At 39.7% G+C, this 24,691-nt stretch overlaps 1 protein-coding gene and 1 non-coding gene across 2 annotated transcripts in view; both read right to left on the bottom strand.

Annotated features, from left to right (window-relative positions):
• Positions 1 to 3,661: 3,661 nt before the first annotated feature.
• TMOD3 (tropomodulin 3) overlaps positions 3,662 to 24,691 on the bottom strand; it is an 85,685-nt gene continuing 64,655 nt past the window's right edge. Inside the window, exons 6-10 of the mRNA XM_019010835.4 lie at positions 21,543 to 21,673; positions 18,958 to 19,065; positions 15,190 to 15,333; positions 13,462 to 13,606; positions 3,662 to 6,950 (exon numbers count right to left, since the gene is read on the bottom strand). Of these exons, the coding sequence (XP_018866380.2) occupies positions 6,916 to 6,950; positions 13,462 to 13,606; positions 15,190 to 15,333; positions 18,958 to 19,065; positions 21,543 to 21,673 (563 nt within the window). The 3' untranslated portion in view covers positions 3,662 to 6,915. The remainder of the gene's footprint in view (positions 6,951 to 13,461; positions 13,607 to 15,189; positions 15,334 to 18,957; positions 19,066 to 21,542; positions 21,674 to 24,691) is intronic.
• LOC115931002 (U6 spliceosomal RNA) lies at positions 8,417 to 8,520 on the bottom strand. The gene has a single exon (XR_004067577.1). It is a non-coding gene; the product is annotated as a U6 spliceosomal RNA (small nuclear RNA).

Below are 24,691 nucleotides of genomic sequence, written 5' to 3'. Positions count from 1 at the left end.
TCTCCTGTCTCAGCCTCCGGAGTAGCTGGAATTATGGACACCCGCCAATGCACCTAATTTTTGTAGTTTTAGTAGAGACGGGGTTTTGCCATGTTGGCCAGGCTGGTCTTGAACTCCTGACCTCAGGTGATCCGCCCACCTTGGCCTCCCAAAGTGTTGGGATTACAGGTGTGAGCCTCTGAGCCCAGCCTTTTTTTTTTTTTTTTTTTTTTTTTTTTTTTTTTTTGAGAAGGGTCTTGCTCTGTTGCCCAGGCTGGAGCACAGTGGTGATCTCAGTTCATTGTAGCCTCTGCCTCCCAGGTTCAAGCGATTCTCATGCCTCAGCCTCCTGAGTACCTGGGATTACAGGCGTGTGCCATTACACCCGGCTAATTTTTGTATTTTTATTAGAGATGGGGTTTTGCCATGTTGGCCAGGCTAGTCTCAAATTCCTGACCTCAGGTGATCTGCCCACCTCAACCTCCCAAAATGCTGTGATTATAGGTGTGAGCCATCATGCCTGACCTGGTTTTCTCTTTTGATTCATGGATATAGGTGATTGATAAGAGATGTCTTTGCTTTACTGTAAAAGCCATCTCTAGTTTATTAGAAGGACTGGTTCCCATCAGGTTCAGAGTGTACTGTATCACAGGACCCTGCTCTTTTTTTTTTTTTTTTTTTTTTGAGACAGAGTCTCACTCTATTGCCCAGGCTGGAGTGCAGTGGTGCGATTTCAGCTCACTGCAACCTTCACCTCCTGGTTTCAAGTTATTCTCCTGCCTCAACCTCCTGAGTAGCTGGGACTACAGGCATGCGCCACCATGCCTGCCTAATTTTTGTATTTTTAGTAGAGACAGAGTTTCACCATGTTGGCCAGGCTGGTCTTGAACTCCTCACCTCAGGTGATCTGCCTGCCTCGGCCTCCCAAAGTGCTGGGATTACAGGCGTGAGCCACCGCACCTGTCCGACCCTGCTCTTTTCGTATTTGTCAACTCAATTCAATTTTATGAACAGACAGGACCTAGTACTGATGATATTAGGTTGAACCTTAGGAAATTACTATTTTTATGAGTAAAAGTGTTCAACTATTATAACTAATTTTATATGATTCAACTTAATATGGTGGTATTTAGTCAGGTCAGATTGTCCTAACAAGATACCATAGACTGGGTGGCTTAAATAACAGAAATTTATTGCTTACGTTCCTAGAGGCTGGAAAGTCCGAGATCATGGTTTGGTTCCTGGTGAGGGTTCCCTTCCTGGCTTGCAGACAGCTGCTGTTTTGCTGTATCTTCACATGATGGAGAGAGTCTCCTGTCTCTTTGTATAAGAACACAAATGCCATCATAAGGTGACCAACCTTGTGACCCTATCTAGCCTTAATTACCTTCCAAAGGCCCCATCTCCAAATACCATCACATTGGAGGTTAGGGCTTCAACATGTGAATTTGGGGTGGGGGGGCGGGTGTGGATACAAACATTCAGTCCATAACAGGTAGGACTGAATAACTCAGGGAAACTGATAAACTTTTTCTTGAAGAAGGATGTAAGGAATGAATTTTAGAACTTAAGAACTAAAGGGATTATGTGCTTTTTCAAAAAGTCCAAGTTTACAGAATATTTGATAAACTTTATTGAAATGATTTATCCCAGTATATATTGGTAAGTTCTAAATGCTTCTAGTACATAGTCTTCAAAAGAAACTTCACTGTGCTGTTATGAATTTGGATAATATTTTGTATTATTTAAATATCAGTGTTAAAATTCATTGCTTTTATACTTATAAAAATGGAAAAATAGGGCAATTACAATGTTGGATATTTTAGCATTAGAAAAAAACGTAAATACCTGATTTCATGTGACAATGAATGATATTCAAATGATTGTTACAAAGGTAATTTTCAAGCTTTTAAATGTAACTGAAACCAAATATAATAATTCATCCAAAAAACTGAAAAAAAGACATTTGAAATTACAAAAATTTTTATGTTATACGTGTGTATACATTGGAAAAAACAATTCTTAAATGGATTGATCTAAAAATTTGAAACCACTGAATCAAAAGCTTATCTTTCTGAGTAGAGGTGAAATTTAAACTTCTAAAAACTGCTATATACACCCACCAAGAAGCACCAATAATTCATTCTTAAACCTTACTCTCTGAATGTATAGACTATAATATTTGAAACATTTTAGGCCAATTAATTGCTTTGCACCAATTAAAACATACTGAGTGTAGAAAAGGGAGTAAAACCTCATATATATAGATTCTAAGAGGTGTCTGTCTTAAGAATGTAATAATTTGGGCTGGGCGCGGTGGCAAACACCTGTAATCCCAGCACTTTGGGAGGCCGAGGCGGGTGGATTACGAGGTCAGGGGTTCGAGACCAGCCTGGCCAAGATGGTGAAACTCCGTCTCTACTGAAAATACAAAAATTAGTCAGGCGTGGTGGCGGGCACCTGTAGTCCCAGCTACCCAGGAGGCTGAGGCAGGAGAATCATTTGAACCCAGGAGGCGGAGGTTGCAGTGAGCTGAGATCGTGCCATTGCACTCCAGCCTGGGCGACAAGAGTGAACCTCCATCTTAAAAAAAAAAAAAAGAATTTAATAATTTGTTACAGCTATGTTAGCAAAACACTGCTGGTGGTATTTCTTAATATATATATTTTTTTGAGATGGAGTCTCACCCTGTCACCCAGGCTGGAGTGCAATGTCACGATCTCGGCTCACTGCAACCTCTGCATCCCAGGTTCAAGTGATTCTCCTGCCTTAGGCTCCCGAGTAGCTAGAATTACAGGTGCGCATCACCACGCCCAACTAATTTTTTGTATTTTTAGTAGAGATGGGGTTTCGCCATGTTGGCCAGACTGGTCTCGTACTCCTGACCTCAAGTGATCCGCCCACCTCAGCCTCCACAGTGCTGGGATTACAAGTGTGAGCCACTGCACCCGGCCATTACAATCTATTTTTATCTAGCCTCTAGAGCAGATGTCCTAAGTAAAAGACAAAAACAACAACAAAAAAACCCATTTTTTTGTTGTGTTTTGTTTTTTTGAGACAGAGTCTCACTCTGTTACCCAGGCTGGAATGCAGTGGCATGATCAAAGCTCACTGCTGCTTCAACCTCCCAGGCTCAAGCAATTCTCCCACTTTAGACTCCTAAGTAGCTGGTACTATAGGTGTCTGGCTAATTTTTAAATTTTTTGTAAAGATGGGGTCTTGCTATGTTGTCCATGGTGGTCTCAAACTCCTGGGCTCAAGTAATCCTCCCTGCTTGGTCTCCCAAAGTACTAAAAGTATAGCTCTTTTTTTTTTTTTTTTTTTTTGAGACGGAGTTTCACTCTTGTTGCCCATGCTGGAGTGCAATGGCGCGACCTCAGCTAACTGCAATCTCCGCCTCCCAGGTTCTAGCGATTCTCCTGCCTCAGCCTCCTGAGTAGCTGAGATCACAGGTGTGCACCACCACGCCTGGCTAATTTTGTATTTTTAGTAGAGACAGGGTTTCTCCATGTTGGTCAGGCTGGTCTCGAACTCCTGACCTCAGGTGATCCGCCCGCCTCGGCCTCCCAAAGTGCTAGGATTACAAGCGTGAGCCACCGCACCCGGCCCAAAACATTTTTTAAAATAATTTTTATTATGTCATGGAATCCTCTTTTTAAACAAAAACACAACAGATACTCAGTCAACTGGAAAACAATTTATGGAATTCTATTTACATGTAACTTCTCCAGAGTGCATATCTTATACAAAGCAAGGATGTGGGTTATTTCAATCAAATAAAATGAAGTCGCAATTAAATGACCAAGCTAACTCTCCTTGAAGTCTCTAACCATCTGCTAATTTATTTAATACAAAATGCTTATTTGGTCTTTTAAATGACAGGCAACTTTGAAAGTGTATTTCACCTATTCTTGAGAATTCTACTAGGCTTTAGCTACAAGAATATAGCACCAAAATCCATTTTAATAGTATTAATATTTGCCACTAATATTGAGTTTTTAATACATACAATTTCATGTAGGAATACTGGAAAAATTCAGACAAATATGAGTATAACATTTTATAAAATGGGTAATAAAAAGCTTTTTTAAAAATAGCAATTTAAAAACACAAAGAATATTCTTTTAAATAACCAGATAAGCTGGTTAGACTACAAAACCTAAGGTCTCAGAAAACCTTTGGCTTAAAAATTAAGACTATTGCAAAACCCTAATCTATTTATTATAAAATTTTAGAGCAATTTAGAAATACTGAAAGTTACTAAGAGGTCCAGATTTTTAAAGATTAAAGTAAACCCGATTTTTCTCCCTTATAATTTTGGAAAGATTTTGTAAATTCAATTGGATGAATGTTCATATTTAATGTCACTTATGAAGAAATCATTTCTTTCAGTTATACAATGAACTACTATAATGCAGAATGGAAATGGTACAAGCAAAATACTCAACTTCATACTTTGATAAATAATACATGAAAAAGATATTACCCATAAGTATGATGCAAAATTCTAGGTAGAGTCCCACTTGCCTATATTAAAAACAAAAACAAAAACAAAACTTAAGGGATGAAGGGAGAACTATTTATCAACTGATTGACTTACAGGACAATGCAAATGAGGATGCCTGACTGAAAGTCTAGGTGACCAATTCTTTCTGGTAGCCTGAGATGCCTGCTCCATGCCTGACTCCCAATCTTGCTGGAACTGTGCAGTCTCTATAAAATCAAGTACAATCAAAAAGCTGCATATGTGGGGAAAAAAAAAGAGAGAAGAGAGGGAGGGAGAGAAATAGGTAAATAGACAAGGTAGGAAGGGAGAGGGATGGAGGCAAGGGAGGCAAGAAAGCAAGCAAGTGAGCCTTGCTAACTTAGAAAAATATCAGTGGCCTTTAACTGACAGGGAATAGTGCAAAGTTAATCTTTGGCCCCTATAAAACATTGGATACTGATTTAAAAAACAAAACAAACCAAAACAAAAAACCCAAAACAAACCAAAACAAAAAAAAAAACAGAGAAACACCACAGTTCTTAAGAGGGAAGCTTAGCCTGTTAAGAAGGCTTATTACCATAGCACACAAGAAGCTGCCTTGCTTATTAGATAAACTGTCCAGCCCAAGCCAAAGTAGCAGACATATTGCAATTCAATTTCAAAAAGTTTGTTTGTTTGTTTTTTGAGACAGAGTCTTGCTTTGTCACCCAGACTGCAGTGCAGTGGTACGATCTCGGCTCACTGCAACCTCCATCTGCCAGGTTCAAGCAATTCTCCTGCCTCAGCCTCCCGAGTAGCTGGGATTACAGGTGTGCACCACCACACCTGGCTACTTTTTTGATTTTTAGTAGAGACAGGGTTTCACCATGTTGGCCAGGCTGGTCTTGAACTCCTGACCTTAAGTGATCCACCCACTTTGGCTTCCCAAAAGTGCTGGGATTACAAGCGTGAGCCACCGCGCCCGGCCCAAAAAGTTTAAAAAAAAATTAATAATGATTAGCCACCTTGCCTTCCTCAGAAATGAGACTTTTCCCTTCAGAAAAATCTCTGTAAATGATACACCCAGGCCTGAATTTTGAGGCCAGGGTTACCTCAGATTCCATTCCTCCCTGTTTTCTGCAGCTGTAAATGCCTCTGCCATCTCCTGCTCCAGGAGCTGCCCTGAGACAGAACATGAATACAAGTCCAGACCCTCTACCCAGCATCAGCTCTGCAGTCTCAAGTCAGTCTCCCGACCACAGTACTCTATTCAATGGTTCACCTTAACACTTTGAGCAAGAAAGACTGCTTTTATTATAGAAATGACTTTTATAAATATGGATAAAAGTATAAGATGAAAGGAAGCATATACTAAAAATCAGATTTATGAAGAATAGCAGTTTTCCTTCTTGGCTGGAAGATTTGTAGCAGTGATTAAATACTGTTTATGCAATTCGGCACTGCACATAGGAACTTCTTCGGATATGGTGTAACACCAAGTAATTTACATACATGCCAGCTTCCAACTGACTTACAGTAACCATCAGTTTAAACGACTGTTTTGCAAGTGCCTCATACTGGAAATCTATCATATTTATTATCTTTGATTTCACTGTTTAACAGTTTTCTTTTTTCTCTTACCCTAAATAACTAAGAGTTGGCTGTACGCCTTTTTTGGGGGGTGGGGAGGGAGGTGGTGAAAACAGCTTTTATGTTTTACTATTAGCTTCCACAAAAATTTAATAATGCCCACATTATTAAAATGAAACACTGGAATGAACTTCGACCTCACTATACTTTTAAATAAAGTATGTAACCTGGCAAAGCTGATGACTTTGTTTTAAGAAAACCTGGGTGTTGCTATGTCACATCAGACAAGTGCAGTAACCTGGAATGCACAGACGACCACCCTCTCTCCCTGGAGACCTGCTTTAGCTCCTACACAGATGACCAGATTTTGAGTTAACTGTTTTAACATTCTGGCATTTTGTTCTCTTGATAAAGAAAAATCACACCCTTGCCAAGTTCATGTATTTTTAAAAATGGAAAACTCTCCAGGTCACGGAGTGAAGAAAACACTTAAGTGTTTTATGTCTAAATGAAGCAATAACAATTCTGATACCAGCAACATCCCTTTTGATTTAAAAAAGATTGGTCCTCACAATGTTCAAATTATTCTACACAAATGACCTGTGAAATTTTTTACAATTGTATTTTTTGGCCCAAGATTCATCATAAATCATTCAATTAAACTAAATTAAAATTGATTTTAGCAGAAAGTAGAAATGTTTCAGAATATAAAATATCACATTACTGATTTTACAATTTGATAACAACTAAAAAAAAAATGCATGTCACTAAAAAAATTTTTCCAGTCTTTTCCCTTCTACCCAGGAAAATTTTACATGATGTCACCAACATGAGCCCTTGGTGATCTTCTGAAGTCTTCCAAAGATTACACCTTGGCAGACTTACTGGTGATCTCCTTCAACTCGTCTCTTACGCACTATGAGAAAAATAAAAGAAACTATGTTAGAAATCTCTATTAGTTTTTACAATGGTAACTTGCTTATAACAAGCAAGTTTCTGCATAATCCAGTTATAAGTTTTACAAAATTGAAATGTCCATTTCCAGTTCACATGACCACTAATTTAAAAAAAAAAAAAAAAACCTACTTCCCATCATTCACCACTGTCATTTACTTGTTGAGAACCAAGGGGTTTCAACAAAAGAATTACATGCCCTAAGCTCAATGACTCATAGCTGTGCTTACACAGCAGCAGCACTAGAAATCTAAAACAGAATGGTCAGCAATCACCTACAAGTCATTTGTTTTTGTTTATTTTTAACTTTGTAATTTATTAATAAAACAGACATTAGGTCTCACTATCTTGCCTAGGCTGGTCTTGGACTCCTGAGCTCAAGTGATCTGCCCGCCTCAGCATCCCAAAGTGCTGGGATTACAGGTGTGAGCCACTGCGCCCAGCCCAAGTCATTTGTTTACTGAAAAAGTACATACTCAGGTTTTAAAAAACAGCTAATAAATTAGTGTGTTAAATTTTGAAGTGACATTCAGGCAGCTGGGGTTAGAACATATTAAAAGTAACTATTTGCATGCTCTCCTGATTAGACACTACAATGTATTTCCTTAGGCTGTAAAAGAATATACCAAAAACATTTCTGTCATTTTTATAGGTAAGTGATTTGCTACTGCTTTCTGAATTTTCCTTCTTTTGTCTCCTGTAATATAAACCAGTTCAGGGTCTGATAAAACAACAAATACAAAGTAATGAAAATCTCAGACCCTGGTAATATGGTGTGGTCACTTCTGGCTACCGTAAACTTTGGCTGCCTAAGTGGCCAGTCAACCAGCTCAGCTTTTGCAGCAAAGAACGGTACATGTATGTATCTGAGACTACCAGCCTCTTCCTGGACTGGTGATGCCAAACTACTCAGGGGTGTTCTCTAGTAGCAGAACAAGGTCTTCAACTTCAGATCTTGCTACCTGCACTCTCACCTATCAGCCACTAGAGAGCATTCACTGAGTGCCACCAATTCAGGGCTCTCAGCATTGTGGCCAGCTCCTAGAGAGGACAAAAACCACAGGTTCCAGAGTTGGTGACAAATAGAGTGAATCATGGCTCTGTCACTTCTGTAGTGTGTATTTTGGCCTAAATTGGCTGTTTGACAGAGGAACTAGAAGCCAACAGGTGCACCTGGTGTCCTGGCCAGGCCATAGACACTCTGCTCTTGTGCTATTCTGACTGCTGACTTCTGTTTGTCAGCCTTTAATAGATAAGACCATACGTTCAGATGACGTATATAAAATCTTGTTCAGCCACAGGCTGGGTGCTTGCTTGAAAATAAAACCAGGACTGAAGTATCAGGTTCCCACGAACATTTTTATACTTATCTAATTAAGTTCGCCTGACTCTTAAGTTTATTTTATTTATTTTTTGCCAGAACTCAATAAAAATAGGGATTGCTTCATGAATGTGTGTGTCATCCTTGCAAGGGGACATGCTCATCTTCTCTGTATCATTCCAATTTTAGTGTATGCGCTGTCAAAGCAAGCAACCGACTCTAATTTTAATCCATGCTAACAAAGACAAGTTTCATGTGTTCACTGAAGTATTAAGAAAAAAAACTAAATGGAGACTTGAGCCCTCAAATATCAAATCATGTATATAGATCTCTGAAAAATATAGAAATGTCTGAAAGGCAAACTTCAGATAATTCTTTTTTTTTTTTTGAGACGGAGTTTCGCTCTTGTTGCCCAGGCTGGAGTGCAATGGCGCGATCTCGGCTCACCGCAACCTCCACCACCCAGGTTCAAGCAATTCTCCTGCCTCAGCCTCCCGAGTAGCTGGGATTACAGGCATGCAACACCACACCTGGCTAATTTTGTACTTTTTAAAGTAGAGACGGGGTTTTTCCATGTTGAGGCTGGTCTCGAACTCCTGACCTCAGGTGATCAGCCCGCCTCAGCCTCCCAAAGTGCTGGCATTACAGGCGTGAGCCACCGCGCCCAGCCCAGATAATTCTTTAGGGTAGAACATTTCAAAGAAAATTTTGAATTGCAGCAGGGTTTGGATGTTACTGGCATACCACTTCAGATACTAAAATGCATGTTATAGAAAAGATCTACAGGACAGAGTGCAGCAAACAAAAAAGGTCTAGAAAATGGAATATGCAGTTAACTAGTGTAAAGACAGTAATGTGAGACTCAAAGGTAAATAGAATATGGCATGTATACCATAGAACCTCTTTGCTGTTACAGCTGTGACACTTCTTAGCTGGAGAGATGGAGAGCAGGTAGAATTATTTCAATGAATAGCTGAGACTAAGAAAACAATGAGAGAGGGAACGATGTTATCAAAATCAGAACTCAAAGATCTGATAAAGCCCCATCTACAAGGTGAAAAAGAACTATATGCCCAGCAGATTCTGTACAAGTTTCAAGTCTTGTTCTTTGATTATCTCTTTTGAGTTAGTACATATCAGGCTGCTGAGACCAATATGTCAGAAAACATGGTCTTCAGGCTTTTCAATCTTTATCTATTAGGCAGAGGTCAGAGTATACAGCTGAAAAAAAGTTAAGCCGAGCGGAAGAATGAGAGGTTGCTGCCACTGTGTGCACAACAGAGGACAATGGGGCAACGGGCCATTTCTGACCCCTCTTTCTCACCTGGTGCTCACTTGTTACCTTCCAGCAATTCCTCAGCTCATCCTCTAGATGGCAGGCTTATAAATTTTGCCCTATTAACAATTCTTTGGATCTGGTCCAATTTCTTACCAAAACACACTCCACTGATATAAGTTGTCAATACGCCACCATTAGTTAATTGCGAATGTCCTAACTAACTTCATTTTCTAACTCTAATAGAGCAATAAGAGCAGTTTTTGTTTTTGAAGTATCTTAACCATGTATTCGGTGGCCTCTAATGGCTCTCTAATGCCTTCTGCATAAAATCCAAATAAATCAAAGTTCTTTAACCATGTAATTTCAGTGTATTCTACCAACACTCCCTCTTAAATTTATTGATATCACTTTTTTTTTTTTTAGACAAAGTCTCACTCTATAGCCCAGGCTGGAGTACTGTGGTGCAACCTCGGCTCACTGCAACCTCCGCCTCCCGGGTTCAACCAATTCTCATGCCTCACCCTCCCGAGTAGCTAGGATTACAGGTACCTGCCACCACACCTGGCTAATTTTTGTATTTTTAGTTTCACCATGTTGGCCAGGCTGGTCTCAAACTCCTGACCTCAGGTGATCCACCCACCTGGGTCTCTCAAAGTGCTTGGATTACAGGCGTGAGCCACTGCACCCGGCCTCAATCTGCTGATACCACTTTTTAAATGTTAGCTTTAAACAACAAGTACTCATTGAAAGTTTATTCAGGAGCCAGCATCATGATATAAGAGTCAGTTCTTAAAATCCACAGGCTGCCATCAGCATATAAATAACTTGCTTGCTCTCAAATTTGAGCTTTTATCTATAATTGCCCTATCCAGGAATGTGCTTATTGTCATTTCATGCATGAGACTCACGTTTGAAAATCTAGTTTGGATCAGAATGAAACAGTGTAACTGGGAGTCTAGAGAGTTCCAGGAACAAAGCTGCTTGCTTTCTCTTGCTTCTGCTTTGGGTCAGAACACAGCTTCTTCAACATGGTCTTCTCTTCCTCTATCACACACCACTGTGCACGGCTATTCAATTGCTCAGAAACAACATAAAGCAGCCTAGGAAATGGTTTTCATTTGCACCCCCCACACCCCATCTTGCATTTGCCCAAATCTCCCTCACTCTAACACTGGACATTTCTTTTCTTACAGAAATGCAGGCAAAGTGTCTACCAAAACAGGCTTCACAAAAAAGCACAACTGCTGAAGCCTTGCAAAGGTCAGCGCCCCTGCCGTGACGTTTATAGACATTCACTGTACAGCTCCTGGAGGGACAGCTGCTGGAATCACCTGCCTCCTGGAGGGAGGTAAGTAACAGAGCTGGTTGGGGCTTGTTAAGGTAGTTTCCAAGGAGAGGAAAAATGGAGGATACTTCTGGCTTAGTTTATGGCTATTTAGGTACCAGAAAATTATAACTTTGAGAGAGTTCAAATTCTACCACTTATTTATTCACTTAATCCAGTTTTCTTAAGTACCTATTGTGTGTCAGGCATGGTTTTAAAAGAGTTGGGATTCAATAGTCGGACATGGCCCCTGCCAACAACATAGTCCCTGCCCTCAAAAAGCATATAGTCTTTGGAAGTAAGACTACTACATATAATTAGTTTTCTGAGTAAAAGGCAATTTAAAAAATGGGACAAATGCTGTGATAAGTAGAGGACATATGGGGCACACCTGCTTAAGATGTATAACAATGATGAACTCAGAAACTCAAATATCCACTCAACACTGGAGAAACCAGCCAGGGTTTCTGAGTGTGAAATGCCTACAACCCAAATCCCATCACAGACTAAATCAGAACCTCTAAGGAAACTCGCTCTGTCACTTTTCTGTAGTGTGTTTTTTGGCAAGTTAGTTAACTTCTTTGAGCCTCAACTTATCCTGCATAACAGGAGAACAACAGTATCTGTACCTCGTGGCTGTGTAGCGCACTAATGAGAACATAGTAAACATTCAATAGAGCACTTGGCTTCATTATCCATCAAAGTAGGGTTATGTGATGGTCTTGAGGCCCTGGTCAACCATCTTTCTGGGGTGAAGAAAGCCATTTTAAGCCAATAATCTATGTGTTTTTAAAGCTTTCCAATTATTTATGAAGTCCAGCTAGAACTTCTTTACGAAGTTCTCTTAAAACGCTGCTCTAAGAAGCCAAATTAAATGCCTGAAGGAAAAAATAGAAGCTAACTAGTGAAGCAATACTAAAACAATTAGCATGACTTTGCAAACTACATTTGGAATCAACAATACACCAAAACACACCAATTTTCTATTTTCAAAAGCAAGCAGCTAACATCTCCTCTGGGAAACCACAGTCATACAAAGGACAGAAAGAGTTTGAGCTAATATTTTCCACGTGATCTGGATTAAAGAAATGAAGTGCTATTTTTTCCTGCTCCAGAAACTTTTACAGAATGTGAACTCAAATATGGCTGAAGCTTAAGAGAATGGCAACACGTTGAAATGTCACTCCTTTTGAGAAGTCTTGTTTTACTTCTTGCATAAGAGGCATCTTTAAAAATACTTCAATGGCAAACATCCTAATTTAAAAGAGTCAACTTTTGGAAACATGTAGAAATAAAATTCTAAGTACCATATTCTTTAATTCAGCCTTGGCTGGAAAGTCTATTTCAAACAGAAGCCACAAGCCTCAAGCAATTAAATAGGAACCATAGGAGAATGAGAGATTACTGACCTAGATGTATGCAGTGAGAAGACAGTTCCACAACAGTCCTTTTAGGAAGACGAGCAAACACGTACATACCAGACTATAAAACCTGGGTGAGGGCCCAGGTGCGGTGGCTCACGCCTGTAATCCCAGCACTTCGGGAGGCCGAGGCCGGCAGACCGTGAGGTCAAGAGAGTGAGACCACCCTGGCCAACATGGTGAAACCCCATTTCTACTAAAAATACAAAAATTGGCCGGGCGCGGTGGCTCACGCTTGTAATCCCAGCACTTTGGGAGGCCGAGGCGGGTGGATCATGAGGTCAGATCGAGACCATCCTGGCTAACACGGTGAAACCCTGTCTCTACTAAAAATACAAAAAAAATTAGCCGGGCGAGGTGGCGGGTGCCTGTAGCCCCAGCTACTCAGGAGGCTGAGGCAGGAGAATGGCGTGAACCCGGAAGGCGGGGCTTGCAGTGAGCCGAGATCGTGCCACTGCACTCCAGCCTGGGCAACAGAGCAAGACTCTGTCTCAAAAAAAAAAAAAAAAAATACAAAAATTAGCTGGGCATGGCACGCACGCCTGTAGTCCCAGCTACTCGGGAGGCTGAGGGAGGAGAATCACTTGAACCTGGGAGGCGGAGGTTGCAGTGTGCCGAGATGGCGCCACTGCACTCCTGCCTCGCAACACAGCGAGGCTCCGTCTCAAAAAAAAAAAAAAAATCAACAACAAAAAACCTGGGTGAGAAATATAATTATTCTCTATTTTACATATTTCTATATTCCACATTCTATCATATAAAATTGAATTTCTATCTGGGTCTGCTTGATTAAAAGGGCAAAAAACTTTCCGATAATGTTGAAACCTTTGTTTCAATAGTTCCAAGGACTGATCTGTAACTGAGAACAAATTGTTTGTTGTAGAAAACTGGTCACTTAAAACTATGAAATACGCTTGTCACAGGAAGCTGATTTTACCCACTGACCGAATCATCACAACCTCACTTTAATTGAACTTGAATTCAATCAGTATATAAAGGACCATGCAGATTTTAGAAACAAAGGCCAAATAACTTCTCTGTTAGAATTTATTCTTAAGAGGGAAAGAAGTTTCCCCAATACGTTAGCTTGTGATAGAACTCAGAAACTTGATCGATACTATGTCTTACCTAAGTCATTGTTTTTTGTTATAGCATTAGCTGCTCTGGTTCGTGGTCCCTGCTGTGTAAACTGATATCCAAATTTAAGGATATTTGTATTTTCCTCGAGCATCTTGGCCATTTCCAATTCTACAGCTGTCCCCAACTGCTGCCTCTGGAGTAATTAGAAAAAAAGAACAATATTAATAAACTAGATCAAAATACTTATCAAGGTAAATTAAGACATTCAGGCACATGCTGATTCTTTGATCTCTTTAAATGTTCCCAATTCCTACAACATATACATAGTTCAGTAGTTCCAAGGACTGATTTGCAACTGAGAACAAATTGTTTGTTGTAGAAAACTGGTCACTTAAAGCTATGAAATGTTTGTCACAGGAAGGGGATTTTACCCATTGACCCAATCATCACCACAGCCTCACTGGAACTTTATACACACACACACACACACACACACACACACACACACACACACACACACACACAAAACTTTTTAAAGTTCAGTAATATGATCATATAGACCTCAAAAAAGTGTGAATTACTATAAGGACATATCACTTCATACCCACTAGGATAAGTATAATAAAAAAGATAGATAATAACAAGTGTTGGCAAGAATGTGGAAAAATGGGGACATTGCTGGGAGGAATGTAAAATGGTACAGCTACTGTGGAAAACTGGCTGCTGCTCAAAAAGTTAAACATAGAGTTACCATGTGACCCAGCAATACACTCCTAGCTATATACTGAAGAGAAATGAAAATCTATGTCCATGTTGGAGTTTGTAATGAATGTTCACAGCAGCATTATTTCTAGTGTCCCGTATGTGGACACACCCCAAATGGAATAGAATATTATTCAGTCATAAAAGAATGAGGTCCTGATGTATGCTACAATACAGATGAACCTCCAGAACATTATGCCAGGTGAAAGAAGCCAGGCACAAAAAGATCAAATATTGTTTGATTCCACAGATATAAGCTGTCCAGAATAGGCAAATCCTAAGAAACAGAAAGTGGATGAGTGATTGCCAGAGCCTGGTGAGAGGGGTGAATAGGGAGTGACTGCTAATGGGTATGGGGTTTCTTTTTGGGGTAATGAAAATGTTCTGGAATTAGTGGTAATGGCTGCAAAACTCTACAAATATACTAAAAACCATTTAGCTGTATACTTTAAGAAAATGAATTTTACTGTATGTAATTATATCTCAATAAAAAAATGAAAAACATGGATTAAGAAGCACTGGGTTAAATTTTAAGACATAATCCTCTTTTCCACCTTCAGAGTTTACAAAATGTATTTACTTTGAAGGACTGAAGGAGACATTTAACAAATATTTTTTCAAATAAAAAAATTAATAGCTACTCTGGATGGAAACATTTCTAACATGTATCTCTCTGTCTTTTACAAAAACCCTACAATGTGGACCTTGCCAGCACAGAGCTGAAAAATTGGAAGGTGGACTAGGTCACATGTAAGAGTCCTCTCAGTTCAAACTAGATAGCCATCTAAATTCTCTTAAAATGATCTAGGGAGAGTATACACCTTTACATTGTATACACTGTTATATACATTGAGTTAATATTCTAGATACCCCAAATGTCAGCTCTCCTTTCAGCCCAGCATCTTCCAACAGGGATCCCTGACAGCCCGCCTCCCATCCCCATCCGGAGTCGCCAAGCCCTACACAGCAGCGTGGGCTGTAGCTTCCTCGACGTTATTATTGTAGAATATTGACCTGATTGTCAATCTTGACCTCTGCCAGGGTTTCATTATCTCTTAACGCATCAATCAGTGCCAGAATCCCAACTCCTGTGATAAAGTTGGACTCCACATTTAAGCTCTTCAAAGTTTTGTTCACTTTCAGCATTTCTGCAAAAGCCTAGAAATTAGAGAAAATATTAAGAGATTAAAATTTGATACAGTACCTACTACATATTGTACATGCCATAAATAATAATTAACATAACTGCCTTAATGTTTGTCATTAGTTGTTTCAGTTTGACACAGTAGCCCATAGCTCTCACATGTACAGTTGTCCCTCAGTATTTGTTGGGGGTTGATTCCAGGACCATCTGCAGATACCAAAATCTTCAGATGCTCAAGTGCCTTATATAAAATGGCATAGTATTTGCATATAACCTGCACACATGCTCCTGTACACTTTTCATTACCTCTAGGTTACTTAATATACCTAATACAATGCCTACACATCACTTCATTTTTGTGGATTCAACATAGTACCTGGCATACAGCAAATTCAGATTTTGCTTTTGGAAATTCATAGAATTTTTTTCAAATATTTTTGATCTGAAGTTGGTTGAACCCATGGATGACTGTATCTACTTTTCTTTCTTTCTTTTTTTTTTTTTTGAGACAGGGTCTTGCCCTGTCACCCAGGCTGGAGTGCAGTGGCATGATCACAGCTCACTGCAACCTCTGCCTCCTGGGCTCAATTGATCTTCCCACCTCAGCTTCCTGAGTAGCTGAGATTACAGTTGTGTGCCACCATGCCTGGCTAATTTTTGTATTTTTTGTAGAGATGGGGTTTCACCATGTTGCCCAGGCTGGTCTCAAACTCCTGGGCTCAAGCAATCCACCCACCTCGGCTTCCCAAAGTGCTGGGATTACAGGTGTGAGCCACTACACCTGGACTGTACCTATTTTTCATATGTACCCAGTCATAATCTTTAGATTTTTTGGTCACATGTAATTCCCCGTTGGTGACATTCTCTACTCCTCATTCCCTACTTCATGCTTCTTTCTTCTGTCTCTCTCACTCTTTCAGTTTCTGTGTTAGACCAACTTCATCAATGTCCCTGTAACATCTTTTCTTATTTGGGTCTTGCTGTAGCTGGATCATGTGAAGCCAAAATGAGGGTAAATTATGTACTAATTTCCAAGGCAGGGGCCAAAAGAAATGGTCAAGGCAGAAGGCCAGAAAAGAACACAGATAACCAGAACCAGAAGAGCACAAAGGCCATTGAGAAGAAGGGGCTAATAAAATATTAAATTCCTCAAGTAATGGTATGTCTTCAATCTGCTTCTGTTTCATTTCTCATAGGATACAGTACAGTGTTAGACATTTGACTCAGTGCTTAATAAGTACCATATTGATTAATTAACAGAAGCCTACAAGTGAAAATAGAAAGAGGGAGACTGGGAAGGAAAGAAAAAGAGACAGAGGTAGGAAGAGAGAAGAAGGGAAGGAAGGAGGGGAAGGAAAAGAGAGAGAAAAAAGAAGAATGATCATGAGTTTATATAAAACAGCCCCTTAGAGGGATCAAAAGCAAGGTTAAACTACAGAAAATATGGGTAAGACCAAGCTTAAAGTTAAAGGAAAGGCAATAGGGCGTAGAGATACTAAAAAAACTGTGGCTGGTATCTACATACTTGTCCTTTCTATTAGCAACAACTAGCTATGTGACCTGGAACAAATCCCTTATCCATACATGTATTCAAATATTACTGATGGTCTATTATTTGATTAGCACTGTCCTAGAGATTCAGAGATAAAACATATTGGTCCCTGCCTGGCAGAATGTTCATTCTAGCTGGGGAGGGACACAGATAATAAAAGTAAGCAAAGTGGAATGTTAGAGGGTAAAAAGAAAAAAGGCACAATAGGGTAGACGGGGAATACTGGGGGTGGGAATGGGGTTGGTATTTTATATAGCACGGTCAGGAAAAGCCTCAACTAGAAGTTGACATTTGAGCAAAGGGTCCAAGTGATAAGACGAAGCTAAGTGGATTATTTTAGGAAGAAAGTTCAAGGCAGAAGGAACAAATGTACAGGCCCTGATTTGGGAGTCCACATGGCATGTTGAAGAAGGCTGTACGGCTAGAGTAGAATGAAAGAAAGGGCAAGTAAATGAGATGAGGTCCACTCATGTGAAGCCTTATAAGGCCACTGAAAGATTTTTATTTTTACTCTTAATGAGATGGGAAGCTGCTAGAGGGTTCTCCGAATAGGAATGAGGTCATTTAACTTAAGTTTTAAAAGAATCACTCTTGGTGCTATGTAAAGAACTGACTTTGGGGTAGGTAAAATAGATGAAGGTAACCCAATTAGGAGGCTGTTGCAATAATCCAGGTGGGAAAAGATGGTGGCTTGGGTCAAGGTGGTAGTTGTGAAAATGGTGAGAAGTGGTTGGATTCTGAAATATTTTGAAGATAGGGCCAAAGGTAGGTTTAAGTTGCAAGAAAGGGATGTCGAGAATGATTCCATTAAATTTTTTTTTTTTTTTTTTTTTTTGCTCGGCGTGGTGGCTCACGCCTGTAATCCTAGCACTTTGGGAGGTCGAGGTGGGCGGATCACAAGGTCAGGAGCTCGAGACCAGCCTGGCCAATATGGTGAAACCACATCTCTACTATAAATACAAAAATTAGCCAGGCGTGGTGGCGCATGCCTGTAATCCCAGCTACTCAGGAGGCTGAAGGAGAATCGCTTGAACCCAGGAGGTGGAGGTTGCAGTGAGCCGAGGTTGTGCCACTGCACTCTAGCCGGGGCAACAGAGTGAGACGTTGTCTCAAAAAAAAAAAAAAAAAAAAATTTTTTTTTTTGTTTGCCTGAGCAATGAAAGATTGAAATTGCATTTAGTAAGATAGAAAACAGCAGAGAAAAGCAGGCACAGGATGGAAGTCAGGAGTTTGAGGACTTACATGTAAGATGTCCATTAGACATCCAAGTAAAGCTGCTGAGGAGGTAGCTGGACATGAATACGGAGTTCAGGAGAGAGATACAAACTGTAGATAATAACACTGGGAGTCATCAGCAAGTATATGAAGATAATATATATATTTCTGAGATTACCCAGAAAGTCAGTGTAGACTGAGAAAAGAAGGACCATGTTCTGGGCCATTCCAATATTTAGAAGTTGAAGAGATATGGAGAAACCAGTACAGGGCTTTGAGAAGGAATGTCCACTGAGGTAAGGGAAGCCCCCAAGGGAGTGAGTGATATTCTCAAAGCCAATGAAACAAAAGGTTTATACCATGATCAAGTAGGATTTATCTCAGGAATGAAAGGTTGGTTCAACATATAAAAGTCAATCAAATCATCACATTGACAGAATAAAGGACAAAAACCATATGAGCATCTCAAGAGACACAGCAAAAGCATTTAACAAAAATCCACCACTAAGGATCCATAAATGGAATCCTCTGAAGATGTTAAAATAATGTGGTAGATCCCTATGTATTGATACAACAAAACTTTAAAGATAAACTGCAGAGTGAAAAATCAAGTTGCAGAACAGCATATACTACGTGATTCCATTTATGTTTTAAAAAATTCATAGGAAGGAGGGGGAAGCTGGGAGGGGGAAAAATTCATAGGAAGGAAATACAGGAAAAAATAAACACAAAAAGCTGGTAAGTCATATACTGCCTAATAGTGAGCTAAAACATTAACTATAAAAAAGGGGTAAATCTTGTTCATAAAAATCACCACTGTAACACACCCTGGGTATGTCATAATTTTGATATTCTCAAGTAGCTTACTTACAGTAGCAACAGGGTCATTGCTCCGGGTGGCTGCAAGACTGAAACATTTCACATGTGTGTTGGTTTCCAAAGCCTTTGCAAAATCTTTTAGGGTTGGAATTGGGATATTCTTGAAAGACAATAACATAAAACATCATTACATTTCAATTTTCATTATATTTAGTTTCCATTAATCAAATATATGATTTTTTTGCTTTAAAATGTATTCAGAAATTATACAAACACCTAAGAATTAGTCTACAAATGAAAACAAATAATGCAGCTTCCTCCATAATTATCTGACTTATCTATGATGGAGCATTTGCATAAACTACTGACTCAGAGCAGAGCACATATCACCATTTCTCTAGCATTTAGGTTAAAAAAAATTCTCATTATTCTCACCTTTCATTATTCCTTTTATTTATTTATGTATTTTGAGACAGAGTTTTGCTCTTGTTGCCCAGGTTGGAGTGCAACGGCGCAATCTCAGCTCACTGCAACCTCTATCTCCCAGGTTTAAGCAACCCTCCTGCCTCAGCCTCCCAAGTAGCTGAGATTACAGGCATGCACCACGAGGTCCGGCTAATTTTGTATTTTTAGGAGAGATGGGGTTTCATCATGTTGGTCAGGCTGGTCCCGAACTCCTGACCTCAGGTGATCCACCCTCCTCGGCCTCCCAAAGTGCTGGGATTACAGGCATGAGTCACTGCGCCCAGCCTTCATTATTCTTTTTATATGAAAATAAAAGTGGATTTACTTTTCTACAAGGAAAGAAATGAAGGAGTCCATCTCTGATGAGTACGATTCCTGAGGCAGACAGACTGTTCTCAGTCACTTAGTTTAAGCTACAAAGCACTAAGAGAGATTAACCCTACACTACTTGAAGGAGAGAAAATAAAGTATTGAAGATGCTGGTTTCTCTCAGTAGTATCTTGAGACTTCAATTCCCCCTAGCCTGGTTATTTTCAGATGATTACTGTTTATTTAGAGAAAGGGATACACAGGGACCAAATTAAAAAAACTAAAAATAGGCCGGGCGCAGTGGCTCACACCTGTAATCCCAGCACTTTGGGAGGCCAAGGTGGGCGAATCACTTGAGGTCAGGAGTTCAAAACCAGCCTGGCCAACATGGTGAAACCCCATCTCTACTAAAAATACAAAAATTAGCCAGGTGTGGTGGTGGATGCCTGTAATCCCAGGTATTCAGGAGGCTGAGACACAAGAATTGCTTGAACCTGGGGTGGGGCAGAGGTTGCAGTGAGCCAAGATCGCACCACTGCACTCCAGCCTGGGCAACAGAGCAAGACTCTGTCTCAAAAAAAAAAAAAACAAAGTTAGTAATGAACTATGAATATAAGCTTTCTCTGAGGCTTTCCTTCCTCTACTCACAGGAAGGATCACTCCCTAGAGGAGCACAGAAGCTTCCTTCCCTAGGCTTGAGATTTCCAGATGCTCTCCTCCCCTTGTCCTCGACTTCAAAAAAATCAAGTTTTAAAATGAGGAATTTATAATGAAGCCATTACACAATGGCTAATATCTAGATAATTTGAGTTTACTTTTTGGTAATTAATTACCCCATGTCCTCCTAATTTCTTCTTTCCTTACTCCAAGGTAGAGTTGCATTGTTTAAAACTCAAAATAAGATCCCAGAAAGCCTATTCCTAGGTGTTTACTCAAGAGAATTTAAAACATGTTCACACAAAAACCTGTGTGTGAAAGTATATAGTGGCTGTATTAATAAACATCCCAAACTGGAAGGAACCCACATGTCTTCCAACTGATGAACAGATAAACAAACTGCAGCGTATCTGACACACTCACCATGAATGAATCTCAAATGTATTATGCTAAGAAGCCAGACCCAAAAGGCTACATACTATAGGATTCCATTTATATGATATTCTGGAGAAGGCAAAATAATAGGGAAAGAAAATAGGTCAGTGGTTGTCAGGGACTAGAGCTGGGGGTCAGAGAATGACTACAAAGTGGTATGAGAGAACTTTTGCGGTGACAGATATATTCTATATCTTGAGTGTAATGGTGGTTGTACAAAATTGTATGCACCTGTCAAAATTCATAGAACTGGACACTAAAAGGGAGAATTTTACCATGTTTAAATTTTACCTCAAAAAACAGGTTTTATTTTATTTTTTGAGATGGGACAGTGGCAGGTCTCACTATGTTGCCCAGGCTGGTCTCAAACTTTTGGGCTCAAGCCATCCTCCAGCCTCAGTCTCCCAAGTAGCTGGGATTACAGGCATGCACCACCATACCTGGCTAAGGAACCGAATTTTAAAAAAGCAAGACCCAAGAGGCTAAATGTTCTTAGAAGTGGGCAGTATTTAGAAAACCTGAGAGATTTATTCTGACAGTTTGTAGGGTTTACATTTTTAGATGATAAATTTTTCAAAAAGCAAGTTAGAAAATACAATACCATAATACTTCAATATCTAAAATATGAAGAAACCTACGTTAGCATACTGGTAAGAGCAAAAACTTTACCTTAAAGTAGAAAGAATTAGACTATTTTATCAACTGCCCAGCTCTCATCCTAGGTTCAACTGACTCAAAGCAATACAAAACCACTCTGATTAGCACACTTACCTTTATATTATTCAAATTAACTTCAACAAGATGAGCATCATTTTCTTTAATTCTCTTCAAACTCTCTTCTACGTTGGTTGGATTTGGTGGCTCATCGAATACCGGAAGAATCTTTTCACCTTTGACTACATCTGCAGTGATAAATGAAAAGAGCAGGATTTGATACCATTTTTTTTTTTCTGAGACGGAGTCTCGCACTTTCGCCCAGGCCGGAGCGCAGTGGCATGATCTCGGCTCACTGCAAGCTCCGCCTCCCGGGTTCACGCCATTCTCCTGCCTCAGCCTCCTGAGTAGCTGGGACTACAGGTGCCCGCCACCACGCCCAGCTAATTTTTTGTATTCTTAGTAGAGACGGGGTTTCACCATGTCAGCCAGGATGGTCTCTATCTCCTGACCTCGTGATCCGCCCGCCTCAGCCTCCCAAAGTGCTGGGATTACAGGCATGAGCCACTGTGCTCAGCCTGGAGTTGATACTATTACAGTGGATGCAGATAATTGACTTGGTAACATCTCTTTCTCTCTCTCTCATACACACATATTTATTCAAGGGGACAGATTTAAAAGTTCCATCCCCACAATTCTGAAAAGATCCTTTATGTGTTGACACATATTTATTTATTTAGTTTTTTTTTTTTTTTTTTTTTTTTTTGAGATGGAGTCTTACTCTACCGCCCAGGCTGGAGTGCAGTGGCGCGATCTTGGCTCACTGCGACCTCCTCCTCCCACGTTCAAGCAACTCTCCTGCCTCAGCCTCCCAAGTAGCTGGGAATACAGGCGTGTGTCACCATGCCTGGCTAATTTTTGTATTTTTAGTAGAGATGGGTTTCATCATATTGGCCAGGTTGGTCTTGAACTCCTGACCTCAAGTGCTCTGCCTGCCTTGGCCTCCCAAAGTGCTGGGATTACAGGCAGGAGCCACTGCGCCTGGCCTTGACACATATTTAAAGCACCCAAATAAAATTTTACTGCATATAAATACCAAACATATTCAACATTTAATTTGTTTGCCATGTATCAGTCTTCAAAAATGAATATTTTCATTGTCTTAGTATATTACAAGATATTTTTACCACTCAAATATATTTGATAGCACAAGTTGATGATGCCATTTGTTTCTGGCAAAATTTAAGATAAGAGTATGATAAAATCTAGCATCTCATCGTTTCTTTGAAATTTGACTGATAATTGGCATAAAGGCAGTAAGAATCACAGACTTAAAGAAATATAGCCTAAATGAGAAGAATAAGGTGATGGGAGGGCACATTACCTCTTCCTCCCACGAGGAGTACTCTGCAGTGGGAAAGTGGGGAGAATTTTCTGCGAGAAAGAAGGAATAGGAAAGAGGGTAGGAATAAGGAGCAGAGAGGGAGAGGAGGTAAAGGTACACAGAAGAGCTACTGAGACAGAGGCTCCAAAATTTACTGCCCTCCCTCACTCTCACTCCCTAATCTTTACCTCAGCTACCCACACAGAATATGATGCTTCAGATGTGAACGACAAAGGACCTGAAATCCTTGAGCCCTTTAAAGAGATCACTGTGCTCTGATGCATGTGTGTGGAGGTCTACGAACACCTATAATAGGTAAACTTTTATGGATACATTTTCTGGGGAAAACATTACTTTTTTGTGGTCATTCAAGTCAAAGACCACAAAAGGCTCACAAACGAATGAATGAGCACAAAAGAGTAAGAGCAATTGACATGGGAAGACTGACCGGGTTCAAAATGGACTACTATCTGGCTTTTTTCCTTCCTGCCTTCCTCTAGATTTTAGCAGCAAAACTCATCTTGAGACAGGGTGCACTGATTATCCAATAAATTCCCTCTAAGAGTACCTTGTTACTTTCAAATATCACACACACACACAGCATCTTGAGGAGATCAACTTAGATGAAGGTTTGAAAATTACTTTCCCGAGGTCAGGTGAAAAATCTGAATATATTTAGTCTGGAGAAGTACCTATTAAAAGAAGTTATGCTAGCTGTTTTCAGATTTACCCTGTAGAAGTTGAGAAGAGACAAATTTAGTGCTGTTCTGAAAGGCTGGGTTAGAACAAGTATAGATTGCCAAGAAGCAGAACTTGGTTAAAGACAAGGAAAAGCTTCCTAATGAAGCTCTGCTAAACAACAGAGAGTGGGCTCCCTCTCACTTAAGTTCAGCAAGGTAGTCTTCAAGATAGCTAGGGAAGAACTTCCTCATTGAATAGAAAATTGAATAGTTCTAATTTTATAAAACCTAAAGATTTCTTTCCCCGTTCCACACATCCTGTGGAGTGGGGAAAGATGGAATGGGGAGAGAAATCTTAAGAGCCTTGCCCCTTAATGAAATAATGAATCCAGTCAATGGGATGCAGGAATTATTAAGCAAAAGGTTAATGGGAAACTTAAAAAGGATGGGTCAGGCTGCCTACATTTGAACCCTGTGATCAATCTCATTCCCCCAAAGAGGAAGAATTAGACTTCATAAGCTTCTTAATATGATTCAGTCACCACCCATGAAGCATTCTTGCCAAAAGGGACCTGCACCTGCATCTCATCAAGCCACTAGAACTAACAGTTTACAGAAACATAGGTGATAGAAAAACATAAAATGATACCATAAGGTTGAAATCAGCCAAATCCAGAATGTGGAAAATTCTACGAAAAATAAACCCAGTTTCTTAAAAAATAAATGGCACAGAAAAAAAAAAAAAAAAAAAGGAAAGAGGTTGGGGAGGAGAACTGTTAAGAAATTAAGGGAGACTAAAAAGACAAACAATCAAATGCAGCGTGTAACGTTTTTTGAGCCAATCATGAAACGACATTTTGGAGAGAACAGAGGAAATCTGGACACAGACTGGGTATTACATGATATGAAGAAAATACTGTTAATTTTTAAGTTTGATGATGGCATCATGATTACATTAAAAGAAAAGCCTTTATTTGTGAGACACACATATGGAAATATTTATAGGTGATGTAATACAAATGAACAGGGTTTGCTTTAAAATACTTCAGGAAAAAAAGTAGAAGGGTTAGGAAGGGAGACAGAAGATGAATAAAACAAGGCTGGCAAATGTTAAAAACAGCTGAAACTGGGTAATGAATATATTATTCTCTCTTCTTTTATGTGTGTTTGAACATTTCTACAATAAAAACTTAAAAATGAGA

This window comes from Gorilla gorilla, chromosome 16, assembly GCF_029281585.2.
Source record: "Gorilla gorilla gorilla isolate KB3781 chromosome 16, NHGRI_mGorGor1-v2.1_pri, whole genome shotgun sequence".
NCBI classification, from domain to species: domain Eukaryota; kingdom Metazoa; phylum Chordata; class Mammalia; order Primates; family Hominidae; genus Gorilla; species Gorilla gorilla.
The sequence above is the reverse complement of the archived record's forward strand: the minus strand, read 5'-3'. Positions and strand labels throughout refer to the sequence as shown.